The sequence below is a fragment of the Haplochromis burtoni genome, unplaced genomic scaffold, assembly GCF_018398535.1.
Source record: "Haplochromis burtoni strain Fernald_Lab_line unplaced genomic scaffold, NCSU_Asbu1 Contig_21, whole genome shotgun sequence".
Taxonomy (NCBI): Eukaryota; Metazoa; Chordata; class Actinopteri; order Cichliformes; family Cichlidae; genus Haplochromis; species Haplochromis burtoni.
The window spans coordinates 3026469-3045708 of record NW_024582382.1 but is presented as its reverse complement, the minus strand read 5'-3'; the positions used below and the strand labels follow the sequence as shown (position 1 = coordinate 3045708).

At 37.6% G+C, this 19240-nt stretch overlaps 4 protein-coding genes across 13 annotated transcripts in view; 2 read left to right on the top strand and 2 right to left on the bottom strand.

The window, feature by feature from the left end:
* Positions 1-453: 453 nt before the first annotated feature.
* LOC102290054 (hemoglobin subunit beta) lies at positions 454-7669 on the bottom strand. Of its 3 annotated transcripts, none has more exons than XM_042218639.1 (5): positions 3129-3246; positions 2856-2967; positions 1159-1518; positions 764-986; positions 454-670 (listed from the first exon to the last, which is right to left on the bottom strand). In XM_042218639.1, the coding sequence occupies exons 3-5, from the start codon at positions 1248-1250 to the stop codon at positions 542-544; spliced, it is 444 nt and encodes a 147-aa protein (XP_042074573.1). In that variant the 5' UTR covers positions 1251-1518; positions 2856-2967; positions 3129-3246; the 3' UTR covers positions 454-541. The 3 variants fall into 3 exon arrangements, 2 of the variants coding, with proteins under 2 accessions (XP_042074573.1, XP_042074572.1); XM_042218638.1 differs by having other exon boundaries at positions 3109-3226; XR_006054115.1 differs by lacking the exons at positions 454-670; positions 1159-1518 and adding exons at positions 7210-7388; positions 7493-7669 and having other exon boundaries at positions 809-986; positions 2856-6808.
* Positions 7670-11303: 3634 nt separating this feature from the next.
* Positions 11304-12098, bottom strand: LOC102301295 (hemoglobin subunit alpha-A). The gene is made up of 3 exons (XM_005920215.3): positions 11962-12098; positions 11652-11859; positions 11304-11532 (listed from the first exon to the last, which is right to left on the bottom strand). The coding sequence occupies exons 1-3, from the start codon at positions 12054-12056 to the stop codon at positions 11404-11406; spliced, it is 432 nt and encodes a 143-aa protein (XP_005920277.1). The 5' UTR covers positions 12057-12098; the 3' UTR covers positions 11304-11403.
* Positions 12099-13024: 926 nt separating this feature from the next.
* On the top strand, positions 13025-13920 carry LOC102301591 (hemoglobin subunit beta-A). Its single transcript, XM_005920216.2, has 3 exons — positions 13025-13158; positions 13349-13571; positions 13659-13920. The coding sequence occupies exons 1-3, from the start codon at positions 13067-13069 to the stop codon at positions 13788-13790; spliced, it is 447 nt and encodes a 148-aa protein (XP_005920278.1). The 5' UTR covers positions 13025-13066; the 3' UTR covers positions 13791-13920.
* A 2863-nt stretch (positions 13921-16783) lies between these two features.
* Positions 16784-19240, top strand: part of nprl3 (NPR3-like, GATOR1 complex subunit) — a 28987-nt gene continuing 26530 nt past the window's right edge. For all 8 annotated transcript variants that reach the window (XM_005920223.3, XM_005920222.3, XM_042218637.1 and 5 more), the window contains exons 1-2: positions 16784-17208; positions 18114-18183. In XM_005920223.3, coding sequence (XP_005920285.1) covers positions 17013-17208; positions 18114-18183 — 266 coding nt within the window. In that variant the 5' untranslated portion in view covers positions 16784-17012. The remainder of the gene's footprint in view (positions 17209-18113; positions 18184-19240) is intronic.

The window sequence follows — 19240 nt, the reverse complement described above, 5'->3', positions numbered from 1 at the left end:
GATAGAAGTATCTGGGTGAATTATGAAATTTACAGGACCATACTCTTGGCTCAGAATTTGTGAAATGCTGTAAAAAAATTATCAGACTGTTTTTTGCAGTGCAAAAAAACATACTACAAAAATATTCCAAGAGTTTCTCAAGGCAAAGAAATTGGATGTTCACAGTCTCCAAGTCAATCACCTGATCTCTGTCCAACAGAGCATGCCTTTCCACAAATAAGCAGCAACTGGAGGCTACAGTCAAGGTCTATCAAAACAACTCAATAGAGGAAACAACATTTGGTGATTTACATGGGTTCTGGACTTCAGGTAGCAATTGGCTGCAGAGTCTTTTCATCCAAGCATTTAAAAAAGGCTTTAATCCTTAAGCAGTCCATACAAGGTTTTTGCAAAGGACATTGTATTAAAACTTAAAGATAATAAAGCAAGTGAAAAAAAGAAAGGCACTGGGAACTTTCTGAAGTTGCTTAATATTTTATTTTTTTAAAAACATATTGAGGCACAATTAATAACAGAGCATGTGACAGGCATCTGCAGGTCTTTAGTAGTACTGTCTTCTGAGGGAGGACACCACCACTGCCAGGAACTTCTGGAAAGCTGCATGAACCTCAGCAGTGAAGTTTTTACCCAACTGGGAAGCAACCACAATGGTCAAGCAGTCGCCCAGGAGCTGCAACACAGCACAACATGCTTTAGCAATCTTCATTGACACACACAAACATGCAATACTGGGAATCAGTGCCGTCAGTTCAGCATTGCCTACCATGAAATTGTCAGGGTCCACCTGCAGTTTCTCAGAGTGCAGCGTACTCAGCTCTGCATATGTGGCCTTGATGTTGTCCATGTCCTTCACTGCTTTTTCCAGAGCTTCCATGATGACTTTTCCATGAGCAGCAACCCTTGGATTTGATGCAATAGCAGCAGCATTGTAGAGGTTTCCAAATTGACCAAAATACCTCTGAGTCCAGGGATAGACAGTCAAACACCTGAGGGAATGTGTAAATAATTGATTTGCTCTTAGTTTTAAAAGAAAAATCTACATTGTGTAATGCACAAAATATGCCAGCTTTTTTTCATTGCACATAAAGATTCTACTTGAATAGCCCAAACTTCTAAAAATAAATTTACGTCAATATAAAAAAAAAAACTATGTTTCACCTGGAAAAAGCTGCTTGCCCAACGACTGCATAATTGATCTTGGAGAAGATGTCCTGGATTGTGGTGCGCTCAAAGTCTGTCCACACAACCATTTTTGTTTGTTGATTGTTGCTCTTGTGCTGTTAGTCAGCAGAGCCACTAAGTCACCTTTTAAAGAGTTCTTTTCACTCCACCCAAAGATATGAAATTGGGTGGAGTTGGAGAGTGGGAGTTGGCTAAACTGGTCAGTTTAACGATTCTGAGTTCAGCTTTGATTAACTGTCAAAATTAACCAAAAATCTGTTGGAAACTTTCATTATGGAATATCTTACAGACTACTTATTCTTCTATCTTGGGATAGGCTCCAGCCCTGAGTGACCCCTAACAATTAAGAAAATTGGAAGTAAGATAATCAAAAATATTTTGCAGACCTGGATAGAAATAAAGAACTGGATGAAGTACAATGAGTATATCCTTTGGAAAATAATGAATTCTAAATTTCAGTGACAAAAAACTTCTTGTGCTTGTAAATAATACATGTTTTTTGTTTGTTTGTTTTTTAAATGGACCAGATTCCACATATTTTAATTTTAACATATGACCAAACCATAGCATTAAGGTCCTGCATTTGCCATTTGTACATGCGTTTAATAAATAAACTTGACAAAGAGTTTTCTTAAAGAGGAAAATGACAAGAAAAGAATGGTACACCCACACATCCTACAGGCCTTTATTGACTGGCTGTAAGTAGAAAAAAAATTAAATAACTTTGTCTCAGCTTTTGTTTTTTTCTGGTTATCCACAAAACCTTTTCTGTCATTCTCTTAAATATTTTCAGTATTTCTGCCATATTTTAAAACCTGTTTTTCATCCTCAAATTTCTACACCTGATGTTTAACTTTACCTCAATATATCAGCAACTGTCCACTCTGAGCTACATTTGAGCTCCTGTGGAGAACAAACAGCTGCTGTAAAAATTTAAACTGCCCTGTGAGAGGATTCACCTGCTGAAGATTAGATAAGCCTTAAACTGACACGGTTTTTTGAAGTGAATGTCATTGACATAGATTTTGGTTGTAGTGTTGGTAAATGATAGCCTAAACAACAGTATTTAAATTTTAACCTACACATTAGAACATCCCTGGACTCTCTATGTTCAATTATATCCGTGATAGCTGCTTTCCACATTAGGATTTGGTTTTTGATTATCTGTTTGGAAACATAAATTAGCCGTTGACTTATTAGTCTAAATATAGCCATAAACATTTAGATGCATGTGTATGTACAGTAAATGTATCTATAAAAAGCCCTGCTATAAATCCAACTATCTGTCCAGACCCAAATTTGAAGCCAACAGCCTTTTTAAAGTTATAGCCATGTACCCATTTTGCTTTTTCTCAAATTATTATTATTAAATACATAAATAGATAAAGAAATACAAACTAACAGGTGACTTGTCATGAATTAAATGGTAATATTAGACTGATATAAATTCAAAAATTGGAAGGTTAGTGATTTGATTTAACTGGCTCTCACTGAAAATTTAAGTTTTAAAATATGCACATTCATTTAATGAAGATGTTTCTTAAGTGAAGCCAAAAAGAAGAAATGAATTCTGATTATCTTGTTAAGTTGTCTTGCCTTATAGAGTCTTTTGTTTGGTGTTTGTCTCACGGGAACTGTTACATATCATTTTGAACATGCCTAAATTCCAGTACCTTATCTGTGAGGTGGGTCGGGTGTGTGCATTTCCTGTTTCATATATAAGACCTCCACAGAATGAGCTGAACACAACTCCAACAGCAACAACAGGCAAGATGACCAGTCTTTCTGCAAAGGACAAGAACACAGTCAAAACCTTCTGGGCTAAAGTGGCTGGTAAGGAGGAACAAATCGGCTGTGATGCTGTCTCCAGGTAAATATGGCCCCACACTGCCTACAAAAACCTGCTCCTGCATTTCTGTCTCTTACCCGCTGGCTTGTTCTCTTACATTTTTATCCAGGATGCTGACAGTGTACCCTCAGACCAAGACTTACTTCTCCCACTGGAAGGACCTGCGCCCCGGCTCTGCCCCGGTGAAGAAGCACGGAGCAACCGTGATGGCTGCAGTTACTGATGCTGTCAGCAAAATTGACGATCTGACCGGAGCTCTTCTGAGCCTCAGTGAGCTGCATGCCTTCACTCTGAGAGTGGACCCTGCTAACTTCAAGGTACTGATCATTATTACTGTCATATTTGTGGGGTGACATTATTTGAGGTCATCTACTTAATAAAAAGTTTGTGGTTCAGTGTAATCACTGAAGTGTGAATTTGTGTGAATGTTAGAGAGAAAAAAGCCTAGTCATAGAAAAGAAGTACTTGTATGAATGGGTCAATTAGGCAAGTTGTTCGAAGTGCTTTGAATGCTCCAGTAGACTAGAAAAGCAATATATATACATCGGTCCATTTACTATGACAGTGTTTGCCAAATTAATTTTTCTGTTCTATTGTGAACACTGATTGGACTACAAATTAAACTCACTCTAACTCAGCTTTCATTTGATCTTAGATAGATTACTGGTTGATCTGAAATGATGATCTCTGGTTACCAATAAATAAATGAAAAGTCCATTCATTTCAATGTGATCATCATCTTTCCACAGGTTCTGTCTCACAACCTCCTCGTGGTCCTGTCCACCATGTTCCCCGACGACTTCAGCCCTGAGGTCCATGTGGCTGTGGACAAGTTCCTGGCTGCTGTTGCTCTCGCCCTGTCTGAGAAATACAGATAAACTGCATTATGTGCTCGAGTACTCACTGACAGTCTCACATGTAATAAAAGATCCAATGCAATTAAACTCTCATGGTCGTTTGTGGTGATCATTTTTAAACAGTTGGATTATTATTGTAGCTTTTACCAGGAATGGGTTTTTTTTTTTCTCTTTATGGGCTAATTAAAGAAGAGTAGCGATTGATTTACTGAAAGCTTATATACACAACTTAAAAATAGAGCATGTGACGGTCCTCTGGAGCTAGTAGTACTGCCTTCTCAGGGAGGCTTGAGCTACAAAGACTCTCCTGGAAGCTGCACGGACCTCAGCAGTGAAGTATTGACCTAAACGAGCAGCAACTACAATGACCAGGCAGTCCCCCAGAACCAGCTATTTCTGTTTTATCGTCATTATTCCGAAATGCTTTCTTTTTCTTCTTCCTATTATTATTATTATTATTATTATTATTATTATTATTATTATTATTATTATTATTATTATTATTATTATTATTTTGGGTGGATGAATTGATGGAGTTTCGATGGGGGGGGAAATGAATTATTTTAACCACGCAGAAATACCATGACAGCTTACATAGGGTGTGACCTCGGTTGGCGTCTCACCCCGCCCCTGCTGAAGATTTTGAGTTCATGCGAAACACCTGTTACACCCGGTTGGCGTTTTGTGCTTCAACTTATTTTTAAAAATATATGAATGCATAAAAATAATAAAAAATAAAACTGACACAGATCTGTCACTATGGCTGCCACAGTGTCAGTGTCTACTGTCTGTCTACTGTTTACTATCATAGCCAAGTGGCTAACAAAGGTAAACAGTTTTCCCAAGTTTTCCCAATCCCCACTAATGAATGTTATCTTGTTTCAGGATACACAATACCTGCCATTATCCAAAGACACATCTGACCGGATGTGTCTCCTTTTCTCTTTTTTTCTAAACTGAGGACCTGATGGCTTTGACCTTTTCTTTTCCACCTTCCATCAGTAATTTTTGCGCTCTAATATAAACACCCAACCCCACAACATAAACTAATAGAGCTACACCTTGTATTTGTTTTTTTTTTTCTTGGATTTCACACAAACCAGGAATAAAAATTAATACATAATGGGCTTGGATTGACAATATTATGGAAGCAGCCCGCCCCCTCCCCGTGAGACTTCAGCACAGCAGCATCAGCAGCAGGCGCACCGAGGCCCCTCACGCTCACTTTTTGGGTATATGTGTGTAATAGATTTTGGAAAACAAATTATAAGTCTGTATCATTTCAGGGATTTGGACTCATTCTGATGGATTAATTGTGTTAGAAATTTTAATCACGTTAATCCTGAAGACGGCATTAACGTTGACAGCCGTAGTTTGTTGGTTTATTTTCGGTGCCCATGCAATCCCCAAAATGCGCTGGCATGACGTCGGGGCAGCATGGGTACGAGCAACTTTTTTTGCCGATGCCATGATGCCACCCCCACCACAATGCTGCCCTGGGCAACCTCCCATGTCGCCCATATCAAAACCCGCCACTGGCAGCACCCCACCCGCACTGTGCATTGTCCAAAGACGAATCCCAATGATTTATGGGAGACAATACATATAATCATAAAGCATGATGGAGCTAACAGATTTGATGGGGGCAGGAATTCGCACGACTACTTGATTTTTGGGAATCAAAGTGTGTGCTATACACAGACTGATGAAATAATTAAGGCTACAGAACTACAGACTAATTTATAATACACACTAGTTCACATGTATTCACTTCAACGTTGAGTGAGCGAGTCTTTAGTGCTCATGTGTATTTTATGACCTCTACCTGTTTCCCCTCAGAAAATTTGAAACAATGCTGACTTTCAGCCATCCTCATTATGGTTATAATTGAATTTTCATCTGTGTTTCTATCTGTGTTGAAATCTGAAATTCCTCTTCATTCAAGATGTGCTCTGGCACCAATCATAGGCGACAGCTACTGACAACAAGAAATAAAACAGTTTAGAGGGGCTGCTACGGGCTGAACCGTTTTTCAAAGACGGGGTTGGGGTGACACTGTGAAATATATTCAATTTCTGTGTTAATTCTGTGTAGCTAGAATCAAAGTGTTAATGCTAGCTTTTTTTAAATAACAATATTGTCATGTGCAAAACTATGACAGTGACTAGGGGCGACGAGATTATTTTAGGGTGCACCGCAGTATCTGCCTTGCCATGACAGCTCCTTTATCTAAGGAAAGCTGCCATTCAGAAGGAAAAGACGAGGACCACAGAGGAGGTTCGTGGATGAAGGCACATGATGGGACATCTAAAGAGGGCAGCCGAAAGAAGAAAAAGGCCAACTAGAGCAATCAGATGGTCTACGCACACCCACCCGCGTTGATAACAGCTCCTCATTGATAGTGTGACTCTGATGTCGTATATAATTATTACTTTAGTTTGGCCTATTATGAAAGTAGAAGTATGTGTTTTACTTGCTGTTTTTAATCATCCCTAAATCACTCGTGCGCACAGTAAGTCAAAATTTCTAATTTAATGTGTTGGATGAGTGACGACACACCAGGGAACCCTTCACAAGTTAAAGAGTAAAGGGGCGTGTCCGAGACGTCTGCTGTCGGAGCAAGTTAAACAGTTTTGTTTTATTGAGAATTAAAAATAATAATAATACAAGTATATACCGTGACTAAAGTAAAAGAAATGTAAACATGTATTAATTTCATATAGTAACTGTGTTCTGGTAGTGTGGCGGGTGACACGCTCCATGCAGCGATTGGTGAGCCTGAATCTGGAGTTTAGCGGTATCTGTCGGACAGCGCCAGAGACAAGTTCTGTAGAAACATGTCAAATGAGACGTGGACTTCAGGGGTGAAGTCTTCCTGGGAGAACATGGCCATGCACAAGATGATGTTGTGAGCAAGAATCTGTATAAATAAATAAATATGGAGAAAACGTATTAATTCATAAATAACGAGAAATACATAAAATTTCAGACTCAGAGTCAGAATACTTTAATAATCCTATAAGGGAATTGTGTGAGTTATAGTTGCTCCAAGACAATAACAGTAACATACTGAACTAATTAAATAAAACAATATATTACAAGTTTATAAAATATAAGAAATGGTTCTGATCGACATTTTACTCTAAACTGTAAAACTTTGTCATTTGTTATTTTACTGTAGAGCGTGTGCAAAAGGCTGTAACTATTGCAGTGTGTACTGTGCAACAACATTATAGCTTTATATTACTTTTAGTATTTTGCTCATTGAGAAATTGTATGGACTTATGAGCAATGCATGGATCATTCCCTCCTTAAGCTTACCGTGAAGTTGGCAGGGTCCACTCTGAGCTTGAAAGCATAGCTTGCTTAGATTGGTCAGATCTCCAACAAGGTCGTCAATATTCCCGACGCCATGATGTTGGCGCCGTGCATCTTCACCTGTGCAGAATCTGGCCCAGTGAGAACAGTAGGTCTTGGTTTGCGGATATGCAGTCAGCATCCTGTAAAACGTAAACGTGATAAGTTATGATAGAGCGAAGTTATTACATAGAATGTGGTGCATGATGTGTGCACATCGTCAAAACAGAAAATAATGAAAACCAACCGGCCCAGATCCTCTGCTCCAATCTCAGGGGCTTTCGGAGTCGCTTCATCCCAGAAGGACCACGGTTTTGTCCTTTCCAGAGACTCGTGTCTGCCTTTAAAGGTTTACGCAGCAGAAAGAAAAGTTAACTAAATTCTGAAAGTTGTTTGTTACTATCTTTCTTTATATGGAACTAAATTGCACCACACCCAGTATCAAATCTAATCCACACCTTCCTGTTCGAGTTTAACAAGCCATTTCTAGAGATAAAAGTAACCACACCCTGTTCTCAAGTATTTTTAGTCGCCGTGTTATCTTACCTTATAAGTCTGTATTTATAAGTACAAAATAACACCTAACGTCAAATTAGTTAGTAAAATAGCGATGAATGCATTAAAGAACTGATGTCAGTATGAAGGGGCATGCAGTCTAAAGGAATAGTGGCAAAATTGCTAATGAACGGGAAAAAAAATCTATATAAATTAAAAAGTTAGAGTTAAAAACACACTTGAACATATTAGATGCTCATATGTGCAGGTGCTGAGAGAAAAATAACAAATGAAGAAAATGTTTTGGGGTTTTTGAGCTTTTCTCCTTGTGCAAAAATCAGATAAATTCTGCCTTACATTTTATCATATTCATTTACAATTAGGTTTATTGGTAAATGAATATTCGACACTGAATGGCGTCGAACAATTGATGTCGAGTTGATGGTGTTTTTAATGTTTCATGTTCTTGTCTTTTTTCTGTTCTTTTCCCAGTCTTCGGGCAAAAATTATATCTGACTTATTAACAGCCTTTGTCCTTGGTTCTGATCCAATCAGATGCTTCCGGACTAAGAGGGGTGGTAGCGGCCAATTAATAAAGTCCTCCAAAATGGACCTATGTTTTGTGAACGAAGACTAATTTCAGCGAAGCTGGAGAAAATCTTATTTCTAACAATATGGTCGAGTGGACAGGTGCTGAGCTCAGCGCGATCACATACCTGTGGGGAAAGATTTATGGGGCTGAAATGGGCACCCAGGCCCTGAGCAGGTGAGTTACGTTAGATGATAATTTAACGACGCCTATTGGTATCTCCAAATTAATTATTCTTGTTTTTACACGCCTTGTTATTTACCGCATGATAACAGAATTTGTTTTTGGTTTGTTTTCGTTTTGTTTTTGAGTCATTCCTACTATTCGGTGCCATTTCAGTGTGATCACTCTTCATCAAAAAATACAAAATTTTGAATTATTTTAACATTTCATCTAAAAGAGGGATTTTCAACCTATAAGAAAAATGTATTGGTCCAGCTAAGGATATTATATTATAATATTTTTTAAAATCAAAGTCTTTACCCATGACGTGCCAAATGTCCACCCTGTTACAGGACATTCAATTTTCTATTAATAACTGTTTTGAATACACAGTTATAGTAATATTTACATTTTCTAAAAGCTACAATGTCCCTTTTTAAAATCTGCAAGGAAATTTCATGTTACAGTGCATAGCAATAACAGGGGTGACGGTAACAGGGGGGAGATTTTATGCTAAACTTAGCCATTACTACTAGTATGATGAACAACAAGCTAGTACATGGTGACCACTAAGAACCATTTTTAACATGTTTATTAGCCATATTATAAAAATTACAAAAAAAAAATTGTTTCCATTATTAATAAGCGTAACAGGTTGGACGTGTTATGCTTTGCCACATTACAAAATCTTGCTAAAACATTGAAAAAAGGGTTGATTAAAGAGTGGTACTTACTCGTCTTCTTCTTGAAAGTTTTCCCTCCAAAATATGTTACATCGGGAGTGTCATGTGACTAAAAGAATAATCAGGTGATGTGTTCTATGGAATTCTTATCAGAGTAACAGGGGTGACAGTTGATTCAGGGACACAACATTTTTTAAAGATTTTAAGTATTAAACATGGCTTAATAATAAAAAAGAACATTTGATGAGGAACATTAGAAATAAGCCAATCCAGAAATGATGAAAAATCTAGATTTTTTATTTTTTTTTAAGTTATATTTGTAACTGAAGTCGAGCAAGCATGACTGGGGACATAGTACTTTAGTGACTTGTGCTAAAATAAAAGTAATTTACTTTTAATGTATTTATCCTGTGTATATATCAATGTGTTCTATGGTAGAGGGGGGTTAAACATACAAGAAAATGGTTTAGAAATAAGCATTAGACAAGTTTTACACTAAATATACCATATTATGTCATTAGGACTCAAATGGCACCGAATAGTAAGAATGACCCATATGGCAAGAAGACAACGTTATAAGAATACTAAGAAAAAGTAAAACTCTTTATTTCAGGCTTCTCGATTGCTGTATCAGTGGACTCAGAGAACTTCCAACTCTTTGGCAACCTTGTCCACCAATGCTGCCATTCATGTGAATAGCCAGCACAACGGACTGTGATGGTTGGTCTGGAAAATGCTGTGAAGAACAACATTAAGCAGACCTACGCCAAAACTGAGCGTTATGCACTCTGAGTAGCTCCGTGTTGATCCTGACAACTTCAGGGTATGTGATCTGAGACTTTTTCCACCAGTGATAATGATGAAGCATGCCATTATTATTGTTTCCCTTTCATTTTAGGTGCTTTCTGAAATTGTCGCTTTTTGTGTGGCCTCCAAGTTTGGACCTCAAGTCTTCGCCCCTGATGTCCAGATGACCTGGCAGACATTCCTCGCTGTGGTCGTCTCTGCCCTGGGCAAACAGTACCACTGAACTTGTGGAATTATAGTTCATATTCATAACCAAATAATTTACAGCAGTGCTTCCGTTTAGCGCTTCGAAGCTGATGAATGTGACAAATAAATTTCCAGTTAAATAAAATTCTCTTTGTGTGATCATTTTTAATTGCATTTTGTTTTTCTACTCAAGCCTTCCAAGAGCAGATTTTTACAAGGGATTGTGCACTTATACTGAAAATGTTCATGATAGTAATAATAATAATAGTAATAATAATAATAGTAATATTAACAAGGGTGGTGTCATTTCTTTTTAACTCAGCCAGTAAGTTGTAGTTAGAATTATCCATGTTGTATTATCTGAAATTAAAACCTCCTAAGCTCATTCTTATAAAAGCGTCTATATTTTACTTCTTATCTTTGCAAAGGGTGACGCTGCCGGTTTCTATTTTGTCCGTTTCAAAATGTGCACTTTGATATGGGTGAGGTCGCGTGACATTATTGATAACAGTGCATCAAAAATACTGTTGGTTATAGTTGTGGACCATGATAAAGGATTTGAAATATTGTGTACATTACATTACGTTGCACTGTCCACTTTCTGCTTCAACATAACAAATTTCCCTCGTGTGGGGCTAATAAAGGTTATCTTATCCTATTAAATTCTTTTAATCCAAGAATCCAAAAAGGGTTTCTTCCACGTGTTCGGTAAGATAAGCAGAAAATGGATATGTAGGCCTATTAGAAGAAAAAAAAGAAGCTTATTTTGTATAATTATATACAATGTTCATTACTTGTGTGTTCAGAAAAAGTATATAAAATGCCAAATCAAACTGTTTAATATCACGCCATGCTTAATGAATGAAATCCTTGTATACACATTACTATTTACTACCCATTTAAGCAAAGCTTTGGGGTAATTCCTCCACTATAAAGTAAAACGAATATTCAGTGCAAAATGTTAGAAGGTTAAATTTGCATTTAACACAACTGTATGTTCATTTCTGATTGAATTTTCTCTTTTCCTATGCTTTCTGTCACTACAATATTATTAATTTAATTTCTTAACACACCCCTGCAATTATATCAAAAGTGAATAGTGTAGGGATTCAGACAAAGAAGAAAGGACCAGCTTCCAGTGTTTATTATATTTATTAACGGAGCCCTGCCATTTTAAGAGGTTTTATTGACATTACTGTAGATGACAGGCTTCAGGGGCTCCGGAGTTGCCGGATTTTAGCGGTATTTCTCGGACAGAGCGAGAGCCAAGTTCTGGAGGAACTTGTCAACGGAGAGGTGGACTTCGGGAGTGAAGTCTGCGGGGAAGAACATGCCCATGCACAAGATGAGGTTGTGAGCAAGGATCTGTGAGGCAAAAAACACATGCATATGTTAGGTCGAAAAGTCTATATTGCCTCTTGACTAATGGTAATCTCTGTCTACAACGTGATCATTGTTGCGTGGATGTTACTGGGTGAGCTCACCCTGAAGTTGGCAGGGTCCACTCTGAGCTTGAAAGCGTGGAGCTCGCTGAGGGCAGACAGACTTCCAGTAAGGTCGTCAATCTTTGACACAGCGTCTCCAATGGCCGCCATGATGGTGGCACCATGCTTTTTCACCTGCGCAGAGCTTGGACTCAGATCGGACCAGTGAGCAAAGTAGGTCTTGGTCTGGGGATAAGCAGTCAGCATCCTGTAAAACATAAATTCAAATGATGGAAATATGAATAAGTACTTACTAATTAATTAAAACTATGAATGAATAAAAAATGAAAAGAAAAGGGCAAAATACAACCTCCCCAGAGCCTCTCCTCCAATCTCAGCTGACTTCGGGGCCACTTTGGCCCAGAAGTTCTTCACCACGGTCTTGTCCTTTCCAGAGAGACTCATGTCGGCGTTTTCTTCAGTTGTCTTCTGAACTGAAAGTGTTGACTATTTGTCACTATCATTTTTATATAACACCAAAATGGACCACACCCAGCATCACATTTAAACCACACCTCTGCGATAAAGAAAAAAATCCAGCACTTTCCGAGGTATTTCTTGAGATAAAAGTTAACGCCCCTCCTTGTTTTTAAGATATGACTTATTTTGTTGGGGAAGAAACTAATATATTTATCCCTTAAAGAAATTATTAAATAGCAAGAGGTTGTTGAAAAAGCAATGTGATATTTTATAAATTAACGTCCGAAGTGTAAAATATGAAACAAGTGGCAAATAATCTCTCGCTGCCAAACGCTCGTTTGGTCTCAAGAGAGAATTAGAGAATTAGATGACAACATAAGCACTCACAGAATGACACCACATAATCAAAAATTAAGATATTTTTTACCAAAATCTTGGTAAGTAATCATATCCGAGGCATGATGTGAGATATAAAAGGATGACTGGTTGTTGCGCTTCATGTGGGACTGCACAGCACCTTTATCCTTTGTATCCTATTTATTAGAGGTTGGAGAATTGTTCTCAAATAAAATAGGCTACATTTCTTTACTAGAGATGTGTGTTGCACATCAGAAACGGGTATTTACCCTACTTTCAGGCCAGCTTGTTGGGATCTGATCACTTACGAAAGATCAGAAATCACTTTCGAGGTTTAAATGTTTTTTACTGTACGTATAGGTTAAAAACAGTCTATAAAGACCTGTAGTCTATAATTCTTATACTTATTTCTATATTTGTTACATAAAAAAACATGTGTTTGCGTTTTTTTCCTTATAATCTGGTAAAGATTATCTTACTCATGGGCAACAACCCAAAAGCCTGACGGCTATAGTCCAATCAGATGCTTCTAGGACGAAGAGGTGTGGCACTATGTAATTAATAAAAAGCTCCCGAAGATCGGCGTTTGCGAAAAGGTTTCTGATCACAAGCTACGTGAAAACCTTTACGCTGTCAAAATGGTCGAGTGGACAGATGCTGAGCGCAAGGCCATCATAGGCCTGTGGGGAAAAATCGATGTGGGGGAAATCGGTCCCCAGGCCCTCAGCAGGTAACCTGCAGCTCAATGCAATTTAGAAACACATTTATGTATTGAGTGACTTTCTCTTCCTATAATCTTAAAACCGAACTGAAACCAATGCATCTAGACGTATGTTTGTCATTTTAGATTAAAATGCATATTTTTTTAAAAATTATATGCATTAAAATTGTTATTTTTTCTCTCTCTTGTCTTATTCCAGGCTTCTGATTGTGTACCCCTGGGGTCAGCGATACTTCAAAGCCTTTGGAGACCTGTCCACCAATGCTGCCATTATGGGAAACCCCAAAGTGGCACAACACGGAAAGACCGTGATGGGTGGTCTGGAAAATGCTGTGAAGAACTTGGACAACATCAAGCAGACCTACGCCAAACTGAGCGCTATGCACTCTGAGAAGCTCCACGTGGATCCCGATAACTTCAGGGTATGTCCCCACCAGCACCCAGAAACATTTATCACTATTAGATCAGAAGTAATTCTTTAATTATTTTGTCCAACTCTCTCACTTTAGGTGCTCGCTGAATGCATCAGCCTGTGTGTGGCCGCTAAGTTTGGTCCCAGCGTCTTCACCGCTGAGGTCCAGGAAGCCTGGCAGAAGTTTTTGTCCGTGGTCGTTTCTGCCCTGGGTAGACAGTACCACTAAATCTTTGGAGTGCCAGTTCATCAAAACAAGATGTGCAACAGTCATAAAAGTGATTTTAAAATCATATCTCTTTAACTCTGTTGTCATATGCACTAATAAAAAGAAAATAAAATAAAAAACTCAAATCAAACTCATTCTCTGTGCGATCATTTCAGGTGTTCCTATACCCGATAATTCAACACTAAGAATCCTTTTGTGTCAGTTTAATTTTGTCTTCAAAAACAACATTAATGACTTTTTAAATTAAGAAATATGCCCCGACTCATTCATTATTTACATTTCTTTGTTCTCATTACAACGTTTTTTTAAAAGATATTTAATATTATATAACGGATTGCCATCTCCTCTGATTCTCAACCAGTATTCATTCTACTATATCGATTGCGACTATGGATATAATTAGTGTTGATTTTTTTTATTTTTGTTTTTTTATTTTATTTTAGAATCTTTGGGTACCACTGAGTTTTCTGAAGTGTCAGTTCACATTTACAAACAAAAAGGTGTGCAGCAGTCTTCCGGTTTCTGACATGTTCCCGCTTTGAAACTGCTGCATAGAAAAATGAAATGCAATAAACTGGCTGCAACCTGTTGTGGCGTGATCACCTGGAAAAGTGCCGGGGTTTGCTTCTGAGTCAGCAAATTGTATATTTGTTGCGAGTTATTTACAGTAATTTATTCCTTATCTTTGCCAGCGGAGAACGGTTATTCTGGCTTCTTTAAAAATGTACAGTTTGATATAAAAGGGAGTGGTTTTCTAAAATTAATGATAACAGTGTGTCACATATTGTGAGGGCGCGGTTGAAAGTTTTGGAACTGATACACACCGGGTGCCCGGGTCTTTTAGTACTTTATGACAGAAGATCTTACAACAATCTTCATGCATATCTCCTCATTATTTTTGAACAAACAAAGTTACCACTGTTAAAATGTGCTTTATTTCTGCAGGCGTCAGCCGGGGATTATAGTGCAGCTCTAAATGCATGCAAGTGAATAAACAGAGTTCCTATACTTACGTGATATTCAAAATGGAAAATAAAGAGAGTGCAATCCATCCATCCATCCATCCATCCATCCATCCATCCATCCATCCATCCAGCCAGCCAGCCATCCATCCATCCATCCATCCATCCATCCATCCATCCATCCATCCATCATCTTCATCTGGATCTAAAGTCAAAGCTCCCACAGTCGCCCAAATGCGTCATCTAGTGGATAAAATTTGACATTGACGAGCTTGTTTTATAGAGCTAAGATAAACTAAAATTAGAGCGGATAACAATTACTGTGCAAAACAGGGGAAAAGGTTATTTGTGTTTTGTTCTCAGACATATTCCGATCTATACAGAGATTTAAAAAGAATCTCCCCCAGTTTAAATCTCAACTCAAAACCCATCTGTTCAAATCTGCATATTCACTGTGAACCCACTGTTTGTTAATTTTAGCTTGTGCTTTTGTTTTATTGTTCTTTTTTTCCATTTTTTTTTTCCATTTTTCCATTATGTGTTTTATCTAATTGTAAAGTGTCCTTGGGTGCATGTCTTGAAAGGCGCTTTATAAATAAAAAAAATTGTTATTATTATTATTATTATTATTAAAAGAAAAGAAAAGAAAAGAAAAGAAAAGAAAAGAAAAGAAAAGAAAAGAAAAGAAAAGAAAAGAAAAGAAAAATGGACAAGAAATGAAAATAGGTTTTAGAAACAATTTAGTTCCTGGATATCTCGTTTGGACTTTTACCATCGTCATCCGTCATCCTTTTCCTACTGGTCCACAGTCACCAGATCCCAATCCAACAGAGTAGCTTTGGGATGCAGTGGAAAGAGAGATTCACAACATAGATCACACACCTACTGTGTGATGTTGTCATGCAAATGCAAAAATCTTTGAGGAACGTTTCCAGCACCTTGTTGAATTTATGCCATGAAGAATTAATGCAGTTATGAAGGTAAAAGGAAGTCCAACTTAGTACTAGCAAGATGTACCTAATGAAGTGGCCAACCTAATGAAGTGGCCAATGAGTGTTTATTGCAGTGCATATATTCAATTCATGTACATATGCATGGCAACATCTGTTTATTGCAACTATATCATGTCTCCCTGTCCTTAAATAATATTTGTTGACATCTACAAATATACTTTTTAGGAATCCCATGAAAATCGAGCGACCTGGTGTGGCACTTTATGAGGTACTTTTTTATTAAAAAATAAAAAAAAGTATAATAGAATTTTTATTAAAATTAGCACATCTCACAAAAATGGTACAGAAGAGAAAGTTATGGCAATAGAAAACGAACTCATGAGTGTATAATTAAATAAGAATAAACAAATAAATACATGAATTATATCATTAAATAAAACAACTTTGACTTATTAGAGGAGTGATTGTCTTTCACAGTTGTTTGTGTATCTACAGAATACACAAAAAGTTGTTTATGTGTATCTATTATTATATTATAATTTTCAAATTAAGATAAACAACAATTTCCAATCACCTTGAAGCATTAGTAACATGTCCCACATCGTCCCACACAAACGCTCTCTCTGAGCTATATTTGGTTTCTTGGGCTCTCGTTGTCCTGCATATGCATCCTCTAAATTATGTATTCCTGACAACTTTTTTTTCAAAAGATTCTCAAAGTGATTATTCTGACTCAGAGAGTAATTTCTTGCTTTTCATGCTGATGAGATCTGCGGTAGTTAATTAGGAGTTCATTTAGGTTATTTGTAATGTGTTGACACAGCACTGGTTCATGTCTTAGATTGGGTCTTCATAGCTCAACGTTAAATTAGTCTGAAGGATTAAAAATAAGTGAAAAGTCAGTCAACGTGCAAAGGAAAACTTCAAAATACCCTCATAAAGCCTGGGTATCTGTTGCTCAAGACTAATTCAAAAATATTAATAACAACAATTCAAGAAAGTCTCGCTCCCTGAAAGAAAAATCACAGTGAGTGACGCAGTAGATTATGTAGTAGCGGAAGAATATGATATCTGCCCTCTTTGTTTCAGCCGAACAGTTTTCACAGTGACACAAAACAATCCCAACAGTGGTGGATGGATGTGCGGTAGGGTATAATATCAAGGCTTTATAGTTAACTTTAGTTAGGCTATAATTTGTCTCTGGTCGGTGTCTTTGTATGGCAAACACCAGTGTTAAGCTTGAAGTGAAGCAAGATTACGCTCCCTGTCTGTTTGAAGCTAACTGAGGAGTTAGCTAGAATGCTAACATGATGCTCAACCCGTCAGTCGGTCTACCAGATGACCGAAAGTCCTTGTACCCTCAGTCCCAAAGTAGTGCATACAAATGCGGCGACAAAACCAGCCCTATTAGCGTCATACTGGTTAGCTCTGGAAGCCGAGGGAACAAACTCCTTTTCCGATATCCCTACCAAAAGGTCGCCGAGTGTCCGTCATCTCTCTCAGGTAGGCGTAGCATTAGCATGAAGCAGAAACATAAACATTTACGCACACACAGATAACCCGGTGTCGCTTCCACGTAATTACAGATTTACAGGAGATAATAAAGCAGCAGTGTAATCCAGGGCAGACCAACAGCCCCTTTTGTTGTGATTGTCGACTTTGGAACTGCGGATTGTCTTTTTTTTTTTTTTTTTTGAGGATCGGGTCTGCTTGTTCTTCCTTCTTGAAGTTTCCCTCTTGGCCTCTCAGATTGTCGTTGGTGGATGTGCCACATAAATTTGATGTACTTTTGTTCATTCACAAGTTCCTCTTGTTGCTGGTGTTGCACCAAAAAGTCATTGCAGTTGTTTCTGTGTGTCTTTTATGCCTAATAACCTTTCTTATAATTGGAAATAGGCTGCAGTCAAAAAGATTTCCGAACAGGATTTTATATAAAATAAAGCATTTACTTGATTTGCCAGTATCTGTATGTCTCAGCGTTATTGCACCTACTGTGTTCTAGATCAGGACTGGCCCAGGTTTCTCTTAAAAATGCATTTTAATGACACTTTTTACCTGGATAATTCAGAGATATATAAAAGTTCTACCTTGTGATAGGACTGTTCTTTCTCGCTCAGAATGACGACATATCATTCATGAGCGATATCTTTGAGACTGTAGGCCGTGAAGTTATTTACAGCAGTTTAAATACCAGCAATTGTGTTTTTGGCAAATACTGGCACAGTACTGATGCCGAGAGGCTTTTACTAGGAACAGGGACACGAACTAGGACAGTAAAAGCATGTGTCTCTCTAACACAATTTTATGATTAGTGAGTTGAAGTCAGATTCACAGTGGTTCTTATTTTTGTTATGAGTCTAATATGTATTTTTCATAATGACTAACTCTCACTGATATCTGTCCACAAGCAAAACAGCGGAATCCATATGTGCTGAACACATCTGGGGATGAGCTTGATGACCAGGATGGTGATTCAAGGTATTTCTACAATCGTCATTTACTTTTTTTTATGTATTATTCAACTTACTGTTTCATTCTGAGATCCAAATGAGCTTATTAAGCTCATTATGTTTTCCTCCATCATGCTTGTAATCTTTTTTCCCCCATCTAGACACACTTTTTGTTTTTCAGCAATATTATAGATGCTGACACACATTTTAAATCAGTGGTTCTCAAACTGTGGGAGAGTGGGGATTACCAGGAAAAACTATTAGGTTAAGCTATTAGGTTACTGAAAACGTTGAGCTTTTGAGAACCACTGATTTTAATTAATTGTGTGGATGACCTTTAATAAACTTTATTAAACTGATAAAATAATTGAGTAAAACAGTTCAGTATATGATATATTTTTTTTAAAAAACAAAAACGTTCACCTCACTTTGTAGCTAATATTTGTCACAGCCCGAGGTGCTGTTTGGATAGACTCACTTTTCCCAGCTGCTAAGAGATACACTCACTGGCCACTTTATTAGGTACACATTACTAGTAATGGATTGGTCCCATTTTCCATCTGTTTAAAGGTTTGATGTGATGTGCTTTTAACGACGCTCTTCTGCATGCCTTGAGTCTAAGCTCAAAATAGTTTGTCCATTCTCCTTTGTCTTCTGGCACCAACAAAACATTTTCACCTAGAAAAGCACCACTTACTTAACATTTTCTCGGTTTTAGACCATTCTGTGTAAATGCTAGAGTTGGTTATGCAATTTGACTTGACTCTGTGCATGCCTAAATGCAGTGAGTTGCTGCCATGTGATTGGCTGATTAGATATTTGCATTAACAAGCAGTTGAGCAAGTGTATGTAGTATAGTGGGCAGTGAGTGTATGTAACCCCCTAATGTGCATCTTAAGATAGGGCTGTTCGATGTAACGATATATATCGAATGACGATATAAAAACGTCTATCGTTTCATTATACGCTGTCGTTTGTTTCGTGGTTCGCAAAATAAACTGTTTACGGCAATATTTTTTCATCGTTTTGATGGTCACTGTAGTGGCTATATTAATTTCTTAAAGTTCTCTCTTTCTCTTATATTT

Bases quoted from the DNA above. Each gene is read 5' to 3' on its own strand.
- LOC102301295 (XM_005920215.3), bottom strand. From the start codon at position 12,056: ATGAGTCTCTCTGGAAAGGACAAGACCGTGGTGAAGAACTTCTGGGCC. The intron at 11,860-11,961 runs GTTGTATTTTGC...TATGTTTTACAG, and splicing joins GGAGGAGAGGCTCTGGGGAG to GATGCTGACTGCTTATCCCC. The intron at 11,533-11,651 runs GTGAGCTCACCC...TTTGCCTCACAG, and splicing joins TGGACCCTGCCAACTTCAGG to ATCCTTGCTCACAACCTCAT.
- LOC102301591 (XM_005920216.2), top strand. From the start codon at position 13,067: ATGGTCGAGTGGACAGATGCTGAGCGCAAGGCCATCATAGGCCTGTGG. The intron at 13,159-13,348 runs GTAACCTGCAGC...GTCTTATTCCAG, and splicing joins GGTCCCCAGGCCCTCAGCAG to GCTTCTGATTGTGTACCCCT. The intron at 13,572-13,658 runs GTATGTCCCCAC...CTCTCACTTTAG, and splicing joins TGGATCCCGATAACTTCAGG to GTGCTCGCTGAATGCATCAG.
- LOC102290054 (XM_042218639.1), bottom strand. From the start codon at position 1,250: ATGGTTGTGTGGACAGACTTTGAGCGCACCACAATCCAGGACATCTTC. The intron at 987-1,158 runs GTGAAACATAGT...ACATTCCCTCAG, and splicing joins GGGCAAGCAGCTTTTTCCAG to GTGTTTGACTGTCTATCCCT. The intron at 671-763 runs GTAGGCAATGCT...GCTGTGTTGCAG, and splicing joins TGGACCCTGACAATTTCATG to CTCCTGGGCGACTGCTTGAC.